General features: G+C 49.9%; 1 protein-coding gene across 1 annotated transcript in view; it reads right to left on the bottom strand.

The window, feature by feature from the left end:
• JAZF1 (JAZF zinc finger 1) overlaps positions 1–23,881 on the bottom strand; it is a 339,282-nt gene that overhangs the window by 161,606 nt on the left and 153,795 nt on the right. Inside the window, exon 2 of the mRNA XM_090046666.1 lies at positions 140–212. Within this exon, the coding sequence (XP_089902792.1) occupies positions 140–212 (73 nt within the window). The remainder of the gene's footprint in view (positions 1–139; positions 213–23,881) is intronic.

Genomic DNA, 23,881 nt, shown 5'->3' with positions numbered 1-23,881 from the left:
ATTTATTGTGCTATATATTATTTTAAATATAGAATCATAGGTAGGTACCTTATTCTAGCATTATATAAAATGCATTTATGCTGATGACACATATATAAACTACAAAACATTGCCGGTCATATCTGGAAAAAATGCTTACCTGTTAATATAGCTTAGGGCGACGTAAGTTGGTTGCTGTAGTTCTTGTTTTTCTAAAACGCGTGGGTCTGTATCTGTTTAAAAAAAAATTTAATTAGTAGTTTGCAACATACCCTGAAATATATGAACTATATACTGCAAAATAACATGTCTGAAGAAGAGAAGAAATAAAATAAGCTTTTCAGAATTAATTCGGTGCAGGACAATAAACAAGAAGTATAAAAAAAGGTTTTTTTTTAACTTTTTCACTTTTTTTGCATCAACATAATTTCTAATTGTAACATGAACAATTCCCTTCAAAAGTACTGGTTTTCACTGCTTTCTGTTATATGTTGGGATCATTTTCATGGTTTACACTGTAAAAATGAAACCAAGTCAAGGTTATTAAAAAAGTATAGCTATTTCTGAATTTGATCAACAAAAAAGGCATTTAGAAAAGATCAGTTTTCAAGATTGCTATTACTCATCTCACCTGTTGTGGTTCACCACCTATTTTTTCTGCATACCCATTTTGATTTTTCCCCTCCCCTCCTCCAACGTTTTTTATTTTCTGAAATGCTCCATCGGAAATTCTCATAAAATTACACATGAAGTAAAATGCCCACCTGGCAGAGGATGCCCTTTTGAAGCACAAAAGCTACCATTAGCTGATTTTATCTAAAATCAGCTTTGCAGTTCAAATAAGAGGTCACTACTAAGCATTACTCTTAACATCCTTGTTCAGTTCACCACTCCTTCCCTCCCTTCTTTCCTTCTTCCCTCCCAGTCCAAGGAAGGCACTGTTGTGATGACAGGAGTCCTGCATGGGACCTGCTATCTTAGCTGCTCTGGTTCCGCTGCCAGGGCGACTCCTGAGGTGTGCACCTAAAGAGGCTGGCCAGTGGCACCCCAGTACTTTTCCCACTCCCCTCTGATCTGATCCCTGGGCAAAGTCCATGGGTGCCAGGTAACTGAGTCGCATGGCACAGGCAGTCACTGTACTGACCCCTCAAAGTAACCCCCACTCCTGTCATCAGAACCCCACTCTGGTCCTAGACCGCCCCCTCAACCCTGACTCCCAAAAGCAAAGCAACCCCCACCCACAGCCTTCTCAGAGTACTCAAAGTAGAATGGCGCTGGAAAGCTAAGGGTGGTACACAGCAGGACCCTTTCTAAGCAGCCAGGATCTGGGGAACCTCTCCTGAGGTCAGGTCATGGGTTCATCAGCACATCAATAGTAGTGCCAATTGTGAACTCATCTGGGGGTGTCAGATCATCATAGTGGAGCCACAGGTAGCACTCAAACCAGATTTTCATGTTGAATGGCAACCCAGGCTTCCCCAGAGCATGGCGCATCAAAGCAGAGAGCCCCCTGCAGCTCTTGAGCACCCCCTGGGGGACCATGTTCGGCAGCAGGAGCACGTCATCTTGGCTGGCATTCTCCTGGGAGTAGTGATAAAGCTCATCCCTCCAGGCCCAGCCAACTCTCTCCAGGGCAATGTTTGGAGCGAAGTACTCCTGATGGGGAACAGTGCTGAAATACCTCTCCTGTAAGGGAAGGACAGGAATGGGGGAAGCCTACGAGCTTCAGCATCCTGGCTGAGTCCCACCAGGGCAATGACAGGAACTAAGTGACGCTTCTGCAGGGACACAGCAGTGAAATGCCTCTCCTGAAGGATGGGGGAAGGAGGTTAAGACTTCTGCCAGCATTCCCTGGAGTGGCCAGTTCCTACCTGCTCCATGTCCAAGACACCTTCCCTTATACTTCATTTTTTCAGCAAAAATTGTAACTTTGCACAAAAGCTCTGTGTCTTCCCTGTTTAACTGCAGGGACACCACCTGTGTGAGGGAGGATGTAATGCCAGCTCAAGGCCAGGGGGCATAAGGGATGTCTGTAGAAAGCACTGACGAAGGAAAGAAGAGATGCTGCAGCTCTTAGTCACTGCCTCTGAGCTCTGGGCATGCACAGTTGACTCCTGGAGCTGCAGGACTGGCACAAGGAGATATCGGAGATGTGGAGGGAGGACATGGTCAGGCTGGGGGGATGCCTACACCCGGGCTGCTGAGGTGCAGGGACAGGGGGTTATGATGGCCACCCATGCCTCTGCAGAGCTGGCAGAGATACAGCAGAGATGGAATTTATGGATAGGGTCCTGGACCACTTTGCATCTACTTATGATAGCCCTGAGCGCCACAAGCGCTGCCTCCCACAGAGAGCCTGTAGCCCTCCCGGCCAAAGGTGGCAAGAGAGACTACAACCCAGCCCCCATGGCATGCTGTGCCCCATTGCAGGGACTCTCCTCTGGAGTGACAGGAATAGGGGTCCTACAGGAGGGATGCAGGACCCCTGGATAACAGCAGCGGGAGAATGCTCTCCACTGTGCACTGCCTGGGAGCTACCAGAGTGGGTGGGGGACTCAGGACAGGAGGAGTGGTGCAAGGGAGCTGGTGACTCATAGTCTGGGGAAGCAGAAAGGGCCCAAGCAGGACCCACTGTGGTGGGCGAGGGGAGTGGAACTGGGGTGCCTGGATGTGACAGGCTCCCGCCCAAATTACCTCAGCATCGCAATCCAGGTGGCCGGCACCAGGCAGCAGGAGAGAGCGCCAGCGGTTGGTCTGGGGCTCAGTGACCACATGCCTAAAACAGATCCTGAGGCCAAGGCAAGCAGATGATGCATCCAGGCACAGAAAATGGAGCTGGATGCTCTTTCCATTGCCAGAAGCTTCCTCTGGTGGCTCCTCTGAGGGCTGGTGTGCCCGGGGAAGCATTGCATTTTCTGCAGTGGAGGCAGCTGGGAAAAACCTGGACATACTCCTGGCAATTGGCAGGAGGCCAGCTGCACTCCATGGGACCAAAATACTGGGTGAATACAGAAGGGCTCCTTTGCCCATGGAGCCCAGAGGGCCAGATCAAATGTCAGCCCACCCAACATCACTAATAAGCAGTTCAGCACAGACACAAGCCCTCTTGACACCTCAGACTAAGGACCGCATGGAAACCTGCACGTCAGGTGGGGCTGGCAGAGGGCAGCCCAGGGGGCCCTGTGGGCACTAGATGAGGTTACATGCGACTCCCCCCATGCCTCCCCCCCAGTGACCCCGCATGCCCCACTTGGAGCATCTGCGAACTCAGAGCACGCTGATGGTGGACTGATGGAGCTGCAGGTCCCATACAAGCACAGCGGAGAGCACCATGAAGCAGTGGCATACTTGGCTCAGTGCCTGGATGGGAGAAACAGAAGAGAAAGCTGCTCACCAGGAAGAGAATTGAGCCTGAAGGTAGGTGAGCAAAGGGTGCACCAGGCACTCAATCAACCCATGCTCACAGGTGAACTGCTCAGCATGGGGGCAACACTGTTTTGCCCACCACCAGTCTGAGCTATTTAGGTTAAGTTTTTGGTTGTGCTGGTATTTATGGAATATATACAGTGGTGGGAACAGTGGTGGGAACCCTGTAGCATCCCTTCTTGCCAGGCCCCATCATACAAGAAGCTCCACCATCACAGAATCATAGAAAATTAGGATTGGAAGAGACTTTAGGAGGTGATCTAGTTCAACCCCTTGCTGAAAGCAGGACCATCCCTAACTAGATCATCCCAGCCAAAGCTCGTCCCAGGTCTTAAAAACTTTCAAGGAAGGAGAGTCCACAACCTCTCTGGGTTACCTGTTCCAGTGTTTTACTACCCTCCTAGTGAGAAAGTACTTGCTAATACCTAATCTAAACTTCCCTTGCTGGAAGGACCCTGGACAGCGGGAGGAGTTCCAGGCCCAGTTGCATAGTGCACTGGAGCAAGTCCCTACTGCTGATGACATCTTCATCCACTGGGACACTGGGAGCAATTCAAGTCCACTGTCCAAGATGCCTGCGCCCACATTCTTGGGTTCGCATCGTGAAGGAAACAGGACTGGTTTGACACCAGTGACGCTCAGATTTGTGATTTACTTGACTGGAAGTGTGCAGCCTTCATCGCCTGGCAAAGCCATCCACAAACTCGGTGAAAGACGGCAGTGTACCACGAGCTGAAGGCTGAGGTCCAGCAACGCATCTGTGACATGAAGAACAACTGGTGGGTGGAGAAGCCGCATGTGATCCAGGGCTGACCAGCATGACATGTGTAACTTTTTCTAGGATACCAAGACAATCCTCCTCTGATCACAGGATGGCTCTTGGCTCCTCAAGGACATCTGCATTGAAAGAAGCATTTTGAACTCCTCCATAAACAGGAGTCCACCATATCAGAAGAGACCCTCCAAGCCGTCCCACAATAACCCATGGTGGACTCACTTAGTGATCTTCCAACCATCGGCGAGCTGAAGCGGGCCATCCAACAGATAAAACCAACAAAGCCTGCAGGCCAGATGGTATACCCACAGGGGTCTACCATGCTGGTGGCTTCTGGCTCACATCATGACTCCACCAGCTTATCATCTGCCTTTGGGATGAAGAGGACATCCCCAGGGATCTCAAGAATGTGACCATTGTAAGCATCTACAAGAAGGGGGACAAATCTTACTGTGGGAACTATGGGGCCTTGGATGCCCGTTGAAGTTTGTCACCATGCTGAGACTTCTGCATGACAATATGACTGCCACTGTCCTGAGTGGAAGTTCTGCAACCAAAGCCTTCCACATCTGGACTGGGGTCAAACAAGGTTGCGCGATTGCCCCCACCCTGTTCACCATCTACCTGACTGTCATCTTCCACCTTATCCGAGATAATGTACCATCTGGCGTCATTATCCAGTATTGACTGGACAGGAAGCTTTTCAATCTTGGGTGCTTCTAGGCAAAAATGAAACTCACCACCTTGTCAAGATCAAGGTTCTCCACCAACTCTGCCCCCTTCCCTCAGGCCAGCTGAACATCCCTTGCACTAGCTACATAGACAGGGAGGCTCTGGAGTACGTGAAGCACTTACCATATCTGGGCAGCCACCTCCCTCAACGGACTGCCATCAATGAAGAAATCCAGCACCAGGTCAACTGCGCCAATGCTGCCTTCTTCAAGCTGCGACAATGTGTCTTTGAAAACAGAGACCTTCGGAAGTTGACGAAGGTTCTGGCTTATAAGGCTGTCATGCTGACCACTCTCCTCTACTGCAGTGAAGCCTAGACCATCTACCAATGCCACACTAAGACCCTTTAGAGCTTTCACCAGTGGTGTTTGCATCAGTTAGGCTCCGGAGCGGTGAGAGACGCGCGGGTGAAGCCCGCTGCGCCCCCGCTCCCCAGAAGCCCCCCAGACACCTCCTCAGCAGCCACAGAGCTCTCTGCCGACCCCCAGCAGAGCCGGAGGTAAGCGGGCTCGTGGTGGGAAGGGGTTAACTCCTCACTCCCTGGGAGGAGGTGGCTGCGTGGAGCTGGGCTGGGTCAAGCCCCCACCCAGGCCCCTACTTGGCCCAGCCCCCCAGGGAGCCACGCGACCGGAGCTGCGCGAACAGGCTGTGTAAACAGGCGCTCGAGTTAGCACGGAGTTAGTGTGGGGGAGCACGAGACCCTGACTGCGACCCCCCCAGAGTAGTCAGTCCCAGCCTTAGCCAGCCTATCAGAGGCATGGCACGGATGGGCATGCGAGGGTCCCCTTGGGCTCTGCGGTCCCCCCATTGGGCACCTCAGAGATGGCCACCCAGACGGAGCCCATGGTTCCGGGCTCCACGCAGACGGAGCCCCTGGCTCTTGGCTGCGGGGGCTGCCTTTCCCTTTCTCAGGCTCTGGGCCCCTTGCGGGGTCTGCTCCCTACTGGGGTCTCTGGCGCGCCAGCTGGAGCAGCTCCAGGCCACAGTCCAGAGACTGCGTGCCATCAGGGACTGCGAGCAGGAGATAGACTCCTACTGCCAGGCCCTTTTCCCCCGGGAGCCGCAGGGTAGAGCACTGTCTACCTCCAGGACTAAGGAGGACTCTGGGACCTCCCGCTCTGCCCAGTCAGGGGCATGGACCAAGGTGGTCAAGGGCCCTAAGGGCCGCCACACCAAGGCCCCTGCCCCGCCGGAGCTTAGCAACAGGTTCGCACCTCTTGCAGCCCCAGCAGAGCCTGCTCAGTTGCCGGCTCCCGCATGCAACCCAGGCTCAACCACAGCTACTGCCCCCGCTCTCCCCAAGACAAAATGAAAGGTGTTTGTTGTGGGAGACTCCATCCTGCGGGGGACTAAGGGGGCAATCTGCCACCCCAAACCCTTAGCCCAGGAAGTCTGCTGCTTCCCGGGGGCCCGCATCCGAGACATTGCGGAGAGGATCCCAGAGCTCCTCCGGTCCACAGACCACTATCCCATGCTCCTTATTCACGTGGGCACCAATGACATGGCTCAGAGCACCCCCAGCCAGGTCATGAGGTGCTACAGAGATTTGGGAGCGGGGCTTGGGGGTCTGGGAGCTCAGGTGGTGTTTTCGTCGATCCTCCCAGTCTTGGGCTATGGGCTGAGGAGGGAGAGGAGGATCCACGCGGTGAACCAAAGACTGCAGAGCTGGTGTCATCGGGAAGGCTTGGGCTTCCATGACCACAGCCCGCTCTTTGGCGAGAGAGGCAGCGAGCTGCTGGGAAGAGATGGCCTCCACCTCTCCCCCCTGAGGAGGAGGTTCTTCTCAGCCAGGCTGGCTGACCTGCTCCACCGGGCTTTCAACTAAGCCCACCGGGCGGTGGGGGGACTACTGCCACTGCTGGCCCGCTGAGCAACCCTTGCATAGCCAACAGACCAAGGCACTTAAGGGAGCCCACCCCTGTCCCAGCCCTGGCACAATCTGTGGGCAAGGCAAGAGCCCCCAAGGGGACACTTGCCTGCCTGTACACTAATGCCAGGAGCCTGGGCAACAAGCAGGAGGAGCTCATCCTCCTGCTCAGTGCAAAAAATTATGACGTCATTGGGATAACGGAGACCTGGTAGGACTCCACCCATGACTGGACCATGGGTATAGAGGGCTATACCCTGTACAGGAGGGATCGTGTTGACAAAAGGGGCGGGGGTGTAGCTCTCTATGTGAAGGAAAGCTACATGTCCCTGCAAGCTGATGTTGGCAGCCGGCATGCACAGCTAGAGACTCTCTGGGTAAAAATTCGTGGGGAATATGGCACAGGGGACATAACGGTGGGAGTCTACTACAGACCTCCCACTCAAAGTCCTGAGCTTGACCAGGAGTTCGTCCGGGAACTGACTGAGGCCGCTTGCTCCAGGACCTTGGTTGTCATGGGTGACTTCAATTACCTGGACATCTCGTGGGAAGATCACTCAGCAAAATCCGAGTGGTCGCAAAGCTTTCTCCCATGCGTGGATGACCTCTACCTGACTCAAGAAGTCTATGGGCCAACGAGAGGCAAAGCGCTGCTCGACATGGTACTGGCTACGGGGGACGACCTAATTGGTGACCTAGTGATCGATGGGAAGCTGGGTGACAGCGACCACGAGCTGATCACCTTCACCATCTGCCATAAAGCTGGCAAGTCAGTCAGCAACACAGAAGTCCTTGACTTCAGAAAAGCCGACTTTGACAAACTCAAGAGGCTTGTCGGTCAGGCCCTTAGGGACCATGACCCCAGGGAGACTGGAGTTCAAGAAAAGTGGTTGCTTCTCAAGGAAGCGATCCTCAATTCACGAGCTAAATCTATTCCAACACAGAGGAAAGGCAGCAAGAAGGCACAGCAGCCCTCCTGGCTCTCCAGGGACCTAGTGGACCTCCTGCGGCTAAAAAGGATTATTCTGCACTGGTCCGGTCCTGCAGAGAGCAAACCAGGAAAGCCAAAGCTGCAACTGAACTCCAACTAGCTTCAAGCATCAAGGACAACAAAAAGTCCTTTTTCAGATATGTGGGGAGCCGGAGGAAAAGCAAGGGCAACATTGGACCCCTGCTAAACCAGATGGGGCAACTGACAACTGACGCCCAGGAAAAAGCCAACCTATTAAATAGGTACTTTGCGGCAGTCTTTCATCAGTCCCATGCCTGCTACGGGACAGGGAGATCCGGGTGATGGGGATCCTCTACCCTCCATAAATACTGACCTCGTGAAGGAACAACTTGACAAGCTGGATACCTTCAAGTCAGCCGGCCCTGACAATCTGCACCCCAGGGTACTCAAGCAGCTGGCAAGCGTCATAGCCCAGCCCCTGGCATGGATCTTTGAAAACTCCTGGCGCTCTGGTGTAGTGCCCGAAGACTGGAAGAAGGCCAACGTGGTGCCGATCTTCAAGAAAGGGAGGAGAGTGGATCCGGCTAACTACAGGCCCATTAGCCTGACTTCTATCCTGGGGAAGATCTTAGAAAAGTTTATTAAGGAGGCCATCCTTGATGGACTGGCCCAGGCTAACATCCTAAGGGATAGCCAGCACGGGTTTGTTGTGGGTAGGTCTTGTTTGACCAATCTCATTTCCTTCTATGACCAGGTGACCTATCACCTGGACGAGGGAGAAGAGATTGATGTCATATATCTTGACTTCAAAAAAGCTTTTGATCTGGTATCCCATGATCACTTCTTGGCCAAACTGGCCAGTTGTGGCCTTGGCTCCACCACGACCCGCTGGCTGGGAAATTGGCTCCGTGGTCGGACCCAGAGGGTTGTAATTGATGGCAGTCACTCATCGTGGTGCCCTGTGACCAGTGGGGTCCCTCAAGGCTCTGTCCTTGGACCCAAACTGTTCAACATCTTCATTAATGATGTGGACATTGGAGTTAGGAGTGGACTGGCCAAGTTCGCCGATGACACCAAACTTTGGGGTAAAGCATCCACGCCAGAAGATAGGCGGGTGATCCAGGCTGACCTGGACAAGCTCAGCAAATGGGCAGACGAGAACCTGATTGTGTTTAACACCGAAAAATGCAAGGTTCTCCACCTTGGGAGGAAAAACCTGCAGCATCCTTATAGGCTCGGCAGTGCTACGTTGGATAGTACTACAGAAGAAAGAGACTTGGGGGTCATCATTGACCACAAGATGAACATGAGCCTGCAATGCGATGCTGCAGGTAATAAAGCAACCAAAACGCTGGCTTGCATCCATAGATGCTTCTCGAGCAAATCCTGGGACATCATTCTCCCCTTGTACTCGGCCTTGGTGAGGCCGCAGCTGGAATACTGCGTCCAGTTTTGGGCTCCACAATTCAAAAAGGATGTGGAAAAGCTTGAGAGAGTCCAGAGGAGAGCCACGCGCATGATCAGAGGTCAGGAAAACAGATCTTACAATGATAGGCTGAGAGACATGAGACTCTTTAGCCTGGAAAAGCGTAGGCTCAGGGGTGATCTGATGGCCACCTATAAGTTTATCAGGGGTGACCACCAGGATCTGGGGGAACGTTTGTTCACCAGAGCGCCCCAAGGGATGACTAGTTCTAACAGTCACAAACTCCTGCAAGACCGTTTCAGGCTGGACATAAGGAAGAATTTCTTTACTGTCCGAGCCCCCAAGGTCTGGAACAGTCTGCCAGCGGAGGTGGTTCAAGCACCTACATTGAACACCTTCAAGAATAAATTGGATGCTTATCTTGCTGGGATCCTATGACCCCAGCTGACTTCCTGCCCTTTGGGCAGGGGGCTGGAATCGATGATCTCCCGAGGTCCCTTCAAGCCCTGATGTCTATGAAATCTATGAAATCTATGAAAATCCTGGGGATCAAATGGGAGGACCGCCAGACCAGTGCGAGTGTTCTCCATGAAGCTGCATCGCCCAGCATCAAAGCTTTGCTCTTGAGAAATCAACTCTGATGAATGGGGCACTGCATCTGGATGTCTAAGAACTGCCTCCCTCACCAGATTCTCTTCTCCCACCTCTCCATTGGCCAATGCTCAAAAGGGCAGCCAAAGGAAATGGTACAAAGACATGCTCAAGGTCGCCCTCAAGCACAGAGGCATCGACATTAATGGCTGGGAGAAGCAAACTGCTGACCATTCAGCGTGGCACCACCTAGTCCACCAAGCTGAGGCTGCATGCTCCAGGACCACGGTTGTCATGGGTGACTTCAATTACCTGGACATCTCGTGGGAGGATCACTCAGCAAAATCCGAGCAGTTGCAATGCTTCCTCTCATGCGTGGATGACCTCTACGTGACTCAAGAAGTCTATGGGCCAATGAGAGGCAAAGCACTGCTCGACCTGGTACTGGCTACAGGGCATGACCTAATTGGTGACCTAGTGATCGATGGGAAGCTGGGTGACAATGACCACGAGCTGATCACCTTCACCATCCGCCATAAAGCTGGCAAGTCAGTCAGCAACACAGAAGTCTTTGACTTCAGAAAAGCCAACTTTGAGAAGCTCAGGAGGCTTGTTAGTCAGGCCTTAAGGGAGCATGACCCCAGGGAGATTGGAGTTCAAGAAGAGTGTTTGCTCCTCAAGGGAACAATTCTCAATGCACAAGCTAAGTCTATTCCATCTTGAAGGAAAGGCAGCAAGAGAGCACAGCAGCCCCCCACCTCTCCAGGGATCTAGCAGACCTCCTAAGGCTAAAAAGAAAAGCCTACAAAGGATGGAGGACAGGATTAATCTCCAAAAGAGGATTATTCTGCACTGGTTCGGTCCTGATGGGAGGAAACCAGGAAAGCCAAAGCTGCAACTGAACTCCAACTAGCTTTGAGTATCAAGGATAATAAAAAGTTCTTTTTCAGATATGTGGGGAGCCAGAGGAAAAGCAAGGGCAACATTGGACCCCTACTGAACCAGATGGGGCAACTGACAACTGACGCCCAGGAAAAAGCCAACCTATTAAAGGGGTACTTTGTGTCGGTCTTTCATCAGTCCCATGGGATGCCCATGCCCGCTAAGGGACAGGGAGGTCCGGGTGGGGGAGATCCCCTGCCCTCCATAAATGCTGATTTCATGAAGGAACATCTTGACAAGCTGGATACCTTCAAGTCAGCCGGCCCTGACAATCTGCACCCCAGGGTACTCAAGGAGCTGGTGAGCGTCATAGACTAGTCCCTGGCATGGATCTTTAAAAACTCCTGGCGCTCTGGTGTAGTGCCCAAAGACGGAAAGAAGGCCAATGTTGTGCCTATCTTCAAGAAAGGGAGGAGAGTGGATCCGGCTAACTATAGGCCTATTAGCCTGACTTCTATCCTGGGGAAGGTCTTAGAAAAGTTTATTAAAGAGGCCATTGTTAATGGACTGGCCGAGGCCAACATCCTAAGGGATAGCCAGCACGGGTTTGCTGTGGGTAGGTCTTGCTTGACCAATCTCATTTCCTTCTATGACCAGGTGACCTATCACCTGGATAAGGGAAAAGAGATTGATGTCATACATCTTGACTTCAAAAAAGCCTTCGATCTGGTATCCCATGATCACCTCTTGGCAAAACTAGCTAACTGTGGCCTTGGGTCCACCATGATCCACTGGCTGAGAAACTGGCTCCATGGTCGGACCCAGGGGGTTGTAATTGATGGCAGTCACTCATCATGGTGTCCTGTGACCATGGTCCCCCAAGGCTCTGTCCTTGGACCCATATTGTTCAACATCTTCATTAATGATGTGGACACTGGAGTCATGAGTGGACTGGCCAAGTTTGCCGCAAGTTTACCAAACTTTGGGGCAAAGCATCCATGCCAGAAGAAAGAAACTTGGGGGTCATCACTGACCACAAGATGAACGTGAGCCTGCAATGCAATGCTGCAGCTAGTAAAGCAACCAAAACGCTTCTCAAGCAAATCCCGGGATGTCATTCTCCCCTTGTACTCCGCCTTGGTGAGGCCGCAGCTGGAGTACTGTGTCCAGTTTTGGGCTCCACAATTCAAAAAGCATGTGGAAAAGCTTGAGAGAGTCCAGAGAAGAGCCATGCGCATGATCAGAGGTCAGGAAAACAGACTTGATGACAACAGGCTGAGAGCCATGGGGCTCTTTAGCTTGGAAAAGCACAGGCTCAGGGGTGATCTGATGGCCACCTATATGTTTACTGGGGTGACCACCAGGATCTGGGGGAACGTTTGTTCACCAGAGCATCCCAAGGGATGATGAGGCCGAACGGTCATAAACTACTGCAAGACCGTTTCAGGCTGGACATAAGGAACAATTTCATTAATGTCTGAGCCCCCAAGGTCTGGAACAGTCTGCCATCAGAGGTGGTTCAAGCACCTACACTGAACACTTTCAAGAGCAAATTGGATGCTTATCTTGCTGGGATCCTAGGACCCCAGCTGACTTCCTGCCCTTTGGGTGGGGGGCTGGACTCGATGATCTCCTGAGGTCCCTTCCAGCCCTAGTGTCTATGAAATCTATGAAGGTGCGCACCACTTCAAGACCCAATGATTTTATATTGAGGCAGAATAGTGTCAGTGGAGGAAGGAGAAGGAGACCAACCCAGGGCTGTCAATGCAACTCCCCCAGGCAAACAACTGCCCCCATTGCCAAAGAACGTGTGCATCCAGAATCAGGCTCCTCAGTGTTACCTGTCAGCTCCATGTTTTTGGGGAACCCTGACACAGGACACAGACTGTCTGACTCACAAAGAATCGCCCCCCCTCACCTAAACAGAAACTGATTAAGATGCAGTGATAGACACACCTAAAACCCTCCAGATAAGGGTGACAAAAGTGAAACAACTGCCCTAGGTCTCATTTGCATCTGAGATGGGAACAGATGACCATTCATTTACATGAGAGATGGAGAACAGAAAACCTGAAGCAGAGACTGCAGTGAATTCTGGGATCAGCGAAGCAGGGAAGCACTGCATGATGGGGAATCTGTGCTCCAAATGCTCATCAACCCACACACCCAGCTCAGCATTTATCAGAAAAGTTCTAATCTGGATTTACAAAGGGCTTTTCCTCCCCCCCCACCACACCTCTAAGCAAGAGTAAGTTTATTGGGCATCTCAGGCTGTACAGTCCCCGGTCCCACTATGGGAGGCCTATGTAAACTTAATTGGCTACAACTCAGTTGCCGGGTTAGGGAATGCTGAGGCAATAGACCGAGTCAGAGGGGGTATGGGCAACATTTGAACAATGGTACAGGGATCATCATAGCGTCCAGCCCGTTAGAGCCCTGTCCACAAGTGGTGTCATACTTTTCCCGAGACGACTAGTGGAAGTCCTCTCCACAACAGGTTATGAACACTCCAATAATTGCCTTAAGTCTGTTAAAAGACTATAGTAAGATCTGGAAAAGTCATGCTAAGCTGAGGTTTGTTCACAGCAAGTAAAAATCCAAAAACCCTGATGCTGCAATCTATTATTTCTGAAGACACCAGGAGATATCCCATCAAGTATATCTGCTATCCATAGGAATGTCAAGCTAGCTCCGAAGCAGATGTTTCCTGAGTATCAATCAAGTTCCTGAGATGTTCCACCCAGATAACCCCTTGTCAATAGAGAGGACAATTTGATTTACACTATTGAGAATGCCTGAAAGAAGCTGAACTGGGGGTATAAAAATCTGTAAAAGAAGCAGCAGTGTGTGTGCTGACACCACCTGCTTTCTTCTGGAGAGGCTGCAGGAGGAAGATCATCTCCCTTCAAGGATCGTACTGAGAACTTTGACCTGTCAGCTCTGCAACCTGAGTGCCTTGGACTGGTGAGATCCCAGCTCTCTCTCTCTCTCTTTTCTCTTCTCTCTCTCTAAGCATAGATTTCTGAACTTGAACTGTATTAGTTAAGCTTGAGCTAAGTTTCCCCAAATACTTATTGAAACCAGGGTATACTGTGACTGTTTGTGTTTGTTTTTCCTTTGCATGTCTATTACTACTAGTGTCAATATATATTTCATCTACTTAGCAATAAATAACTTTTATAGTCAAACTGGTGGTAACTGGGTATATTTTGCCTTCTTTACTTCTCTTTTCCCCACTTGCTCTACAGCAACACCCCTCTTACCTAAGCTAAAGATCCCTGTGAAGCCCAGAAATACTGTGGGGTCTCCTCATAAAGAGACTAAAAGATTGGGACGTGCTGAGTTCGAAATACATAAGGGGATCAGCTTGTACAGGCTGATTGACCCAGTTTGGCTCAGACGTGCCCTAATGAACTGAATGCTGGCCCATGAGGGTATCATCTGGACACCCAGCCAGATTCAGAGGTATTCTGTTTAATTGTGTGCTTGTGTCTGACTGTGGTTATTGTTGCTCTGATGAACTGATTCTTGGCATATGAGGGTGTCAGCCTGACCATGCTGATCAACCCGGCCAGGTCAGGCGTGTCACATTAATCTGCGTGTGTTTGTGTGTATGACTGATTTGGGGACCGGAGGAACCCAGCCCCACTGAACTGAGTCCTGCAAGATAGCTCCATTGGGGGGTGAGGGCTTGCAGAAGGGAGAGATACAGCTCCATATAGAAACACCAGTAACACAAGCAGCACATTGATAGAATTACCAAGACCCTAGCCCTAATAAATGAGCACACCCCAAAGTAGCGGGCAAATCTGGTAACATCAGTCACCTAAGGACTCATCAAGCCTGACAGATGTATCCTCGATTTGGAGGGACAACTGCCACCACCGACCCTCCTAGTGAGAAAGTTCTTCCTGATACCTAAGCAAACTTCCTTTGCTGCAACTCAAGACCATTGCTCCTTGTTCTGTCACCTGCTACCACTGACAAGTCTACCTTCATCCTCTTTGGAATCAGTCTTCAGGTAGTTGAAAGCTGCTATTAAATTCCTTCTCAGTCTTCTCTTCTCTAGACTAAAAAGCACAGTTCCCTCAACCTCTCCTCAGAAGTCATGTGCCCCAGCCCCTGAGTTATTTTCACTGCCCACCACTGGACTCTCTCCAAGTTGTCCACATTCTGTCTGTAGTGGGGGGCACAAAACTGGATACAGTAGTCCAGATGTTGCCACAACCAGTGCTGAAGAGTGGGGAATAATCACTTCCCTTGACCTGCAGCCCAGTATACCATTAGCCTTCTTGGCATGAAAGGCACACTGTTGGTCTTCACTGTAACACCCAAGTTCCTTTTTGCAGAGCTTCTGCCCAGTTAGTCAGCTCCCAGACTGTATCAGTGCATGGGATCATTTCATTCCAAGTGCAGAACTTTGCACTTATCCTTACTGAACCTCAGGAGATTTCTTTTGACCCAATCCTCCAATTTGTCTAGGTCACTCTGAATCCTAGCCCTACCCTCCAACATATCTACTACTTTCTCAGCCTCATGGCATCTGCTAACTTGCTGAAGGTGCACTCTGTGCCATCTTCCAGGTCATTGATGAAGATATTGAACAAAACCAGCCCCAGGACTGACCCCTGTGGCACTCCACTTGATACCGGCTGCCAAGTAGACATGGAGCCATTGATTACTACCCTCTGAGCCCGATGCTCCAGCCAGTTTCTTATCCACCTTACAGTCTATTCATCCAGTCCATACTTCCTTAGCTTGCCTGTAAGAATGTTGTGGGATATCAAAAGCCTTGCTAAAATCAAGGTATATCCCATCCACTGATCTCCGCACATCCATACAGCCAGACATCTCATCATAGAAGAAAATCAGGTTGGTCAGGCATGACTTGCCCTTGGTGAATTCATGCTGACTGTTCCTAACGACCTCCTTCTCCTCCAAGAGTTTAGAAATGGATTCCTTGAGGATCTGCTCCATTATTTTTCCAAGGATTGAGGTGAGGCTGAAAGTCTGTAATTCTCTGGATCCTCTTTTCCCCCTTGCTTAAATATGGGCACCATCTTTGCTCTTTCCCAATCATCCAGGACCTCTCCTGATCTCCATGAATTTTCAAAGGTGACGGCCAGCTGCTCTGCAATCACATCAGCCAATCAACCTCGGGTGCATCCTGTCCAGCCCCATAGACTTGTATATGTCTAGATTTTCTAAATAGCCCCTAACCTGTTATTTTGTCAGTGTTGGCTGCTCCCCTCTTCCCCTAAGTGTTCTGCCAGGTGCAGTAGTCTGGGAGCTGACCTAGCAAGTGAAGACTGAGGTGAAAAAGACATTGAGTACTTCAGCATTTTCTTCATCCTCTGTCACTAGGTTGCCTCCCCCATTCACTACGGGACACACACTTTCCATAATCTTCCACTTGTTACTGACATACTTGTAGAAACCTTTCTTGTTACCCGTCACATCTCTTGCTAGCTGCAACTCCAATTGCACTTTGGCCTTCCTGATTTCATCCCTGCATGCCCAAACAATACTCTTAGGTGTTTGTCCAAATTTCCACTTCTTATAAGCTTCCTTTTTCTGATTTGGTTTACTGAAGCCAAGCTGGTCTTCTGCCATACTTGCTAGTCTTCCTGCACATCAGGATGATTTGTTCCTCCACTCTCAGTAAGGCTTCTTTAAAGTACTGCCAGCTCTCCTGGATTCCTCTCCCCCTCCCAGGGGATCTTGCCCAGGAGCTCCCCAAGTGAGTCGAAGTCTGCTTTTCTGAGGTCCAGGGTCCTTAACCTGTGCTCTTTATTCTTCCACTCCTCAGGATCTTGAACTCAATCATCTCTTGATCACTGCTGCCCAAGTTGCCATCTACTAGTACGGTGGTGGGCAAAATACAGCCCACAGGCCAGATCTGGCTCAAAGGCCATTCTATCTGGCCCACAAGGTCCCTAAAACAATGTAGAAAATTAATATTTCTCTGCCCTTGGTTCCTGTAAAAAATGACAGAAACCAAGAGCAGTAGGACCCTGGGGAAACCTGGCAGTTTCTGGGCTGGGAACACATGGCTGCCCCTGCGCGGAAAGCTCAGGTAAGTGGGGAGGGCACCCCAAGCAGGGAAGGAGTGCGGGAGGGAAGGAAGCAGCCCCTCCCCGCCCCACACCCGGTGCGCTGCAGCTGCTTGCAGCCCGCATGGGGCTGCCTCTGCCCACTCCTGACAGTCCCATGCAGGCTGTGAGCACCTGCACTGTGGGGCACGGGCCGTGGAGTGGGGGAGGGGCCACTTCCCCCCCGTGCTCAGCTTTTCCCTGGGCTCCTTCCCTGCATGGAGAAAAAAGGCCCCTCGCCCACCCCATGGCTGGCACCCCATGCTGCAGGTGCTTGCAGCCCACGTAAGGCTGTCTGGAGCAGGCACAGGCAGCCTCAGGCAGGCTGTGAGTGGCTGCAATGCGGGGCGCTGGGCATGGGGCGGGGAGGGGCTGCTTTCCCCACCCCACTGCACTCAGCACCACCTTTTAACCTGGTCCCACTGCCAGGCTGGCAGTGGGGCAGGTTACAAGCTGGTGCTGACCATGGGGAAAAATGGCCCCTCGCCCACACCATGGCCAGTGCCCTGTGCTGCAGCCACTTGCAGTCTGCTGGGGCTGCCTGTGCCTGTCCAAAGACATTGGGACGTTGGTCCCAAGATGATGACCAGGGGGCAGGGCACCTGTCATGGGGCAGGGCTACCCATGCAGCCCTCGACAGCCTGCCAAAACTGGGTGAGTGGCCCTTAGCCCAAAATAATTGCCCGCCTCTGTACTAGTACATTCCCCAATTCTTCCTTGTTTGTGAGCAGCAGGTCAAGAAGATCATGACCCCTAGTTGGCTGCTCCTGCACTTGCACTAGGAAGTTGTTCCCAACACTCCTGAAAAACTTCCTGTGATGCCTGTGCACTGCTGTATTGTCCTCCCAGCAGGTGTCAGGCTGATTGAAGTCCCCCATGAGAATCAAGGCCTGTGATTGGGAAATGTCCTCTAGCTGTATGAAGAAAGCCTCATCCACCACTTCCTCCTGGTCTGGTGGTCTATAGCAGACCCCCACCATGACATCACCCTTTTTACTCTCACCTCTGACCCTAACCCAGAGACTTTCAGCAGATCTATCACCAGTTTCATACTGGAGCTCTGAGCAATCATATGGCTCTGTTACATAAAGTTCAACTCCTCTTCTCCCCTGCCTGTCCTTCCTTAACAGTTTGTACCCATCTATGCCAATGCTCCAGGCATGCAAACTATCCCACCAAGTCTCTGCTATTCCAATCATGTCATAGTTCTTTAACTGTGCAAGGACTTCCAGTTCTTCCTGCTCGTTTCCCAGGCCCCATGCATTTGTGCACAGGCACCTAAGGTAACTAGTCAATTGTCAGGGCCCTGTCAGGATCAACTGTAACACCCAAGAGGAAAGGGGTAGGATATAGGGAAGAAGCAGCCCCATAGAAGACACACTGATAGAGTTGCCCTGGGCCCCTAAAGGAACCACTGAGCACCACCTCCAGGAGCATATCAGTGAACTACAAGTCGTGCTGGGCAAATAGGCTCAGGTATGACATGGTTCAAGGAGGCAGGGCACATCCATCAGCCCATATAGTGGGTGTGAGCCTGTCACACTGGGCCCCAATGCCAGGGCCATTACGGACACTGCCCCCCCTTCCAGAGCTGATCCTCTCCCCTGCCCCCAGCCCTGACAGTTGCCCCATGTATGCAGGCCCCCCAAGTGGTTCCAAGCCAGTTCTGAAGGGGTGCAGGACCACTTGGCACTGGGGTGGGGCGGGAAATGACAGCCCATCAGCCCACCAGGCCAGGCTGTTGCTGGGACTGTGTCTTGGAACAGAGCCCACAGGTCCCAGCTAATCTATCCACTAGCCAGGTGCCCTGGGGGAGAGAGATAGAATTTTTTAGTAGATGTTTAGGATTGTGAATCCAAAAAGATGACAAAAGCCAATAAAGAAATATAAATTGCCCAAGCGAGGGACTAACATTAGAGAGATGGGGGTGAGGAGGGGAATGCAACTAGGTTACAGAGAATACAATGTTAGCCAACTAAGCCCCCTTGTGGCCCCCCCTGCTTGCCCAAGTCCTCTTGCAGAGAAGCGATGCAGCTTTGGCAGGAACAGGCAGTCCCTGGGCTCAGTCTTGCTGGGTGACATAAGCCCCAGGCATGGCTGAGGGTCCTCGAAGGGGGAGACCATGGCCAAGCAGTTGGAGGTCCCATGATGGAGAGCCAGAAGTCCATGGCTGCAGGGTAGGAGGTATCACCAGAGCATCATCTCTGGTGATACCTCCTACCCTGCAGCCTCCTCCTCTCATCCCCCAACGCTGCAGCTATCTCAGACACAACAGTGGGTCCAGAATCACCTAGCTGTCCAGCTCCTACATTAAGTCCCATGAGTTGAGGAATTAGTGTGCCAGGTTGAAAGCCCCCATACCCTGTGCCTCCCTTCCAAGCTTTTGTGTTTCCATTCCTCCTGACCCCAACCTCCTCCCCCTTCTGCATTCTAACCATCCCTTCTAGGTTATTTTGTCCCTTTCAGAAACCTCCTCTGCCCCCACCAAAGGTTTTCTGGTTTGTGTCAATGGGAAGAGGGACAAAACTGAGACACAGGCAATGTTCAACAGGTCTTCTTTTTTAAAAAAAAATAAAAGCTTGGCAGCTGCAACATTTTAAACTAAAGGCATGTCTATTCCTCGTGCCACATTCCCCTGCATCCCGGTGTGTGCACCTAGAAGGGAGGAAAGAGGGGAAGGGCAAAGTGTCCAGGCAGTCTGGGTTGTGGGTAGCACTGCCTAAAACGAAGTGCCAAAGGAGTTCAGGGCAGGAGATGCATGGCCCAGTGCTAGGGCACAGGGACTCAAAGTCCCTCTGGCCCTACTTATCCAGGTAGGACTCCTGGTCCTCAAGGGTGAGGTGGTAGTTGGCCAGGGCTTCACAGAGCTGAACTGCCTGCTGCTGTGCAGAGCCAGTGCCCCCAATATCAGCAGGTGGACTTGTACACTCCCATCCCTGTGCTGCTTATGCCTGACCTGCCATGCCCAGTCTGTGTGCCATATCTCCTCTGCCCAGGCTTCATAGAAGACCTCCTCCCTGGGTAGCCATGTCCTTGTCAGCCATGTGAAATTTGGCAGCCTAGTCTAGGATGCTTGGTGGGCAGCCCTGTGTCGTACATTCAGCTGCTGGCTCAGAGGCACAAAGCCATGTAACATGATGACCAGCTGCCAGGTGTTTGCACGTGATAGCCCACAGCCTCTGGTGCAGGTTGCTCAGGGCAACCAGCAGGACATACTGCAGCTCCTGGGTCTCCCTGCTTCAGCATGGGTGGGGCTCTGGGCAGTAGTCTGGGGCTCTTCTGGAAGCCAGGGGCTGGGCATGGGGGAGGGTCCACAGTGGGCAGAGGGTTCGAGGCATACTTGCCCATGCCCAGCAGCCAATCAGAAACGGCCTGAGCATCTGGCTATGCTTGGCAGTCTCTGGCAGCTCAGGGAGTCCATGGGCCATGCTGGAAGGATAGGCAGGAGCATCCCCACTGTGCTAGCCTTGGCTACTGCAGACAGCTTTCGTGCTCTCCCTGCCTCCCCCACCAAAGGGCAAATGTGCATATTGTTTTCTACCAATGCAACCTGGGCCAGAAAACAATGCAAGTTCAATCGATTCTTCCTCAAGCTTTTTGAATGTCTGTACTTAGCCATAGCATCAAGCAGACCAGCAGTCCATAGCCAATTAGTCTCAAAAGGAAACAGACCTTTCTGTATGTCTGAAAAGCAGCTGCAGACAGCATGTTGGTAATCATCAACATATAATGCTCTATACTGGGCTAACCAAAGACAGCAATTAATTATCTTGTGCATTATCTTTATACTCCACTTACCCAGAGATGCCAGGTGCAATCACCACAACAAGATCTTTTTCACTTGTCTTTGCTTTACAATGAAATCTCCATTCATTTAGCAAGCCATGCACAGAACTAGTGTCATGATGAATCCTGTCAGATTTACATCTTTGCGGTTCAAAGTCTGTCACAGAACTGTCTTCATAAAGAATGTCTGCAGAGCATTATCCCAGCTAGATTATCCTAGATCTGCTTCAACCCCAGTTAAAGCATTTGTGGTAATATGACTGTGGCTTCACTAATCCCATTCTTAACTTGGATTGACCTTCATCAATAAAGAACAGTTTCAGTGACTGAATAAAAACATATTGAGGCTGGTTTAACTCAAAATACCAACTGTATACATGGGAAAGAAAGACCAAGGGAAAACTTTAGAATGAAGTCTCCACAACACCTTTTCACCATGTGTTAGTAGCTCCCCCTAGCACTGACTAAAGATAAAAAGCTCACATGTTTTTCATCTGCATATATTATTGGAGTGTGGGAATCTGTCTAACTAGTGTCTTCACAAAGAACTGACCAAACTGAGCCCTCAGGCTCTTTGGGAAAGAACTGTTTGTTCAAAGAGGATACCATTTGCTCATGGCACACAGTTAACACAGAATAAAGATATAGAGAAATACATAAATATATAATTTCAAGAGCACTTACAACTTTTGATATTTCAGATTTTTTTTTGCTTGCCATTTTACCAAGGACAAAGTGACTGTGAAGAAGTTGTAACAATCTCATGTGAATTTAGTATTCAAAACATTTAATAAATTTCTTCAGCAAATCATTTTTAGATTGAAGTTCATTCAGAAATTACACTATATATTTAACGCTGTGTTGGGTAGCTACGTATGTCATGTGGTATCATTTCTCTTCCAAATTATGTATGGATGCCACCCAACTAAAAAAGGCACAAGTTCCATATTGTGAACCTTTTCATTCCTTAAAAATTGCTGTTGCATTTACCCTGCTAAAGCACAAGCCCTTGAATGTTTACAGAAAGCAAAAAAAAAAAAAAAAACCACACAAAAAAACTTCAAAAGGGCTGTAAATAAAACTCCCACTTCAATTTTATATGAAAGTTCCCCAAAATGTTTTCTACCCTTCACTAGGCCCTAATGGAAACCACATCTTTTTCTATAGTACCCGTCTTACTTAAGGCGTGCAGCAGTGGGAGCACCAGTAGCAGCTCCTGCCACCTTCTGAGCTTCTGGATATTTAATCTATTTCATTCCCAGACATCATAGCTTCCAGCCACATAGTACCTGACTCTGCAGGACTCTAATACTTCATTCATGCAGCTGCCTTTCTATCATAGCCTTGAACCAGTTATTTCTCCCTGTTTCAAACTCCCTAACTTCCTTTAGCTCCCTAATTCCCCAGGACCCTTTCCTATCTTCATTCCTTTCTCTCCTGTTCACTCCTTTCATACTTCTTCCTTTAATTTGCTTATTACTATTTTCCACTCTTCATGTCAGAGGTGAATCAACTTTAGACTGACCTGGGTTTACCCAGTCTAAATGGGTTAGCTCAGTCTAGTGAATGCCCACACACGTTCACAGCTCTAGTGCTGAGAAAGCCCAGCCACTTAGTACTGGAGCTGTGCTGTTCTGACTCCCTGATTGCAACTGGGGTATTTTTAGTGCTCCCCAACAAACCCACCCCCAGTTGGAAAGCCACCCCTGCCATGGACCTGCCAACCCTTCCCCACACCCCACCTCAAGTTATTTCTTTCAGGTTACTTGTGGCACTCCCAGCAGTAGAGAATGCTTGCAAGTGCTGCTCCCAGTTTAGGCTTAGGTAGCATAAAGTTAGGTGAAGCATGTAGAAATCCCAGAAAACTGAGACATCATCTGGGAAATCTGGAATGCCCCCCCCGGATCCTTGCACAAGTCAGCAGGGGCATGGCTGAGTGTTGGGTGCCTGCCTGCATGCCTGCAAAGCGCGCCATGCTGCTCTGACTCCCAGCCAGACTGTGCCCTACACTCCTATGTTTCTGGGGTGCTCCTTATAATTCCCAACAGCTGGCCAGGACCAGCCTCTGAAATCTGGGACTGTCTCGACTAAAATGGAACATATGGCCACCCTACTTAAAGTGTACTGCCTAAACCTAAACTAGTTCCCACAAACACGTTTGACCCCAAAGCTAGGGACACACATAAATCACTTATAAATAGGTATAAGTGATTGGAAACTGATTCAAATCTGTAACACAACACAAGTTCAGTGCAAGTAAACCACTTTTAAAATGGTTGAAACCAGTTTAAAATAAACCTGGATGGATGTAACATCAGACCTAACTGATTTAGGTTAAATCAGTTTATTGAACTTCTGTCTCAGATCCCTTCCAGATTCAAGTTAACTCATAGTCTCCTAGCATCCGATGATGCTTTGCACCTCCCCCACAAACCCTGGCTCACAGAGTGGGCAAGGTAGCCTTGGCCCATGCTCTCTGCTCCAGTTGAGCAGGGAAGCATGCTCTAATGCCCCGCAGCAGGAATGTACTTGCATTTCTGAAGTCAAAAGTGAATGTCTGTTCATTTGCTTATGGGTTCAATCTATGTTATGCTTAGACTAACCTGCAAAGATTGCACTGATTCAGCCTTGGGCTTTTTGAATATCTATGCTTAGCCTGAGAGAGCAAGACTGTCTGGAGCTCATTTTAAGATACATACTTCTTTGCCAATACAAACATTTTTGCTCAATACTTCTTTAAGCATTTGCAGACTGGTAAAAACAGTTGAAATTAGCCTAATTAATTTCCAAAATGACATTAATAATGGTTTAAACATATCTTCAGATGGTAAATCTTTCTTCAAAAATATTTAACACTACCAAGTAGATCAGGGCTTTGCTGGTCTTGAAACAAACCACACAATTTCTTAGTGCACATATAGACAAACCCCTCCCCCCCCCAAAACAATGTACACAAAAGCAAATACAGATGTCATTGTATTGCAGAAAGGATCAGTCAGTCATACACATGTATCTGCTTAATCGCTTGCTTCCTGAGTTGTTAGTATGTGGTACTAATGAGTCATTATATTCTTGCTTTTGTCACATAATGAAGCTCCCTCAATCCAGGAATGCAAAGCTTCAAAGCCCAACTACAAAGCATACTAGCTGCCTTTGTTACTACTTTTCATTCTCATAGTGCAATATGTCTCACTAATTTTTTTTTTACTTTAGGAGGAGTGAAAGCAATATGCAGTTTTTGCAACATTGCTTTTTGTGGTTACTTACTCACTCTGTTGCTCTCATTTTCCTACAGAACTGAATTTAGAAACAGATTTTTTCCATTTTCTAATGAAATCTTCTAAATAGGGAATGACATTGTTACTCTTCTCAT

The sequence above is a fragment of the Crocodylus siamensis genome, chromosome 5, assembly GCF_052110815.1.
Source record: "Crocodylus siamensis isolate JL-2025a chromosome 5, ASM5211081v1, whole genome shotgun sequence".
In the NCBI taxonomy this organism is placed as follows: Eukaryota; Metazoa; Chordata; order Crocodylia; family Crocodylidae; genus Crocodylus; species Crocodylus siamensis.
Note: the sequence above shows the minus strand (reverse complement) of the source record. Positions and strands in the feature narration are given on the sequence as shown.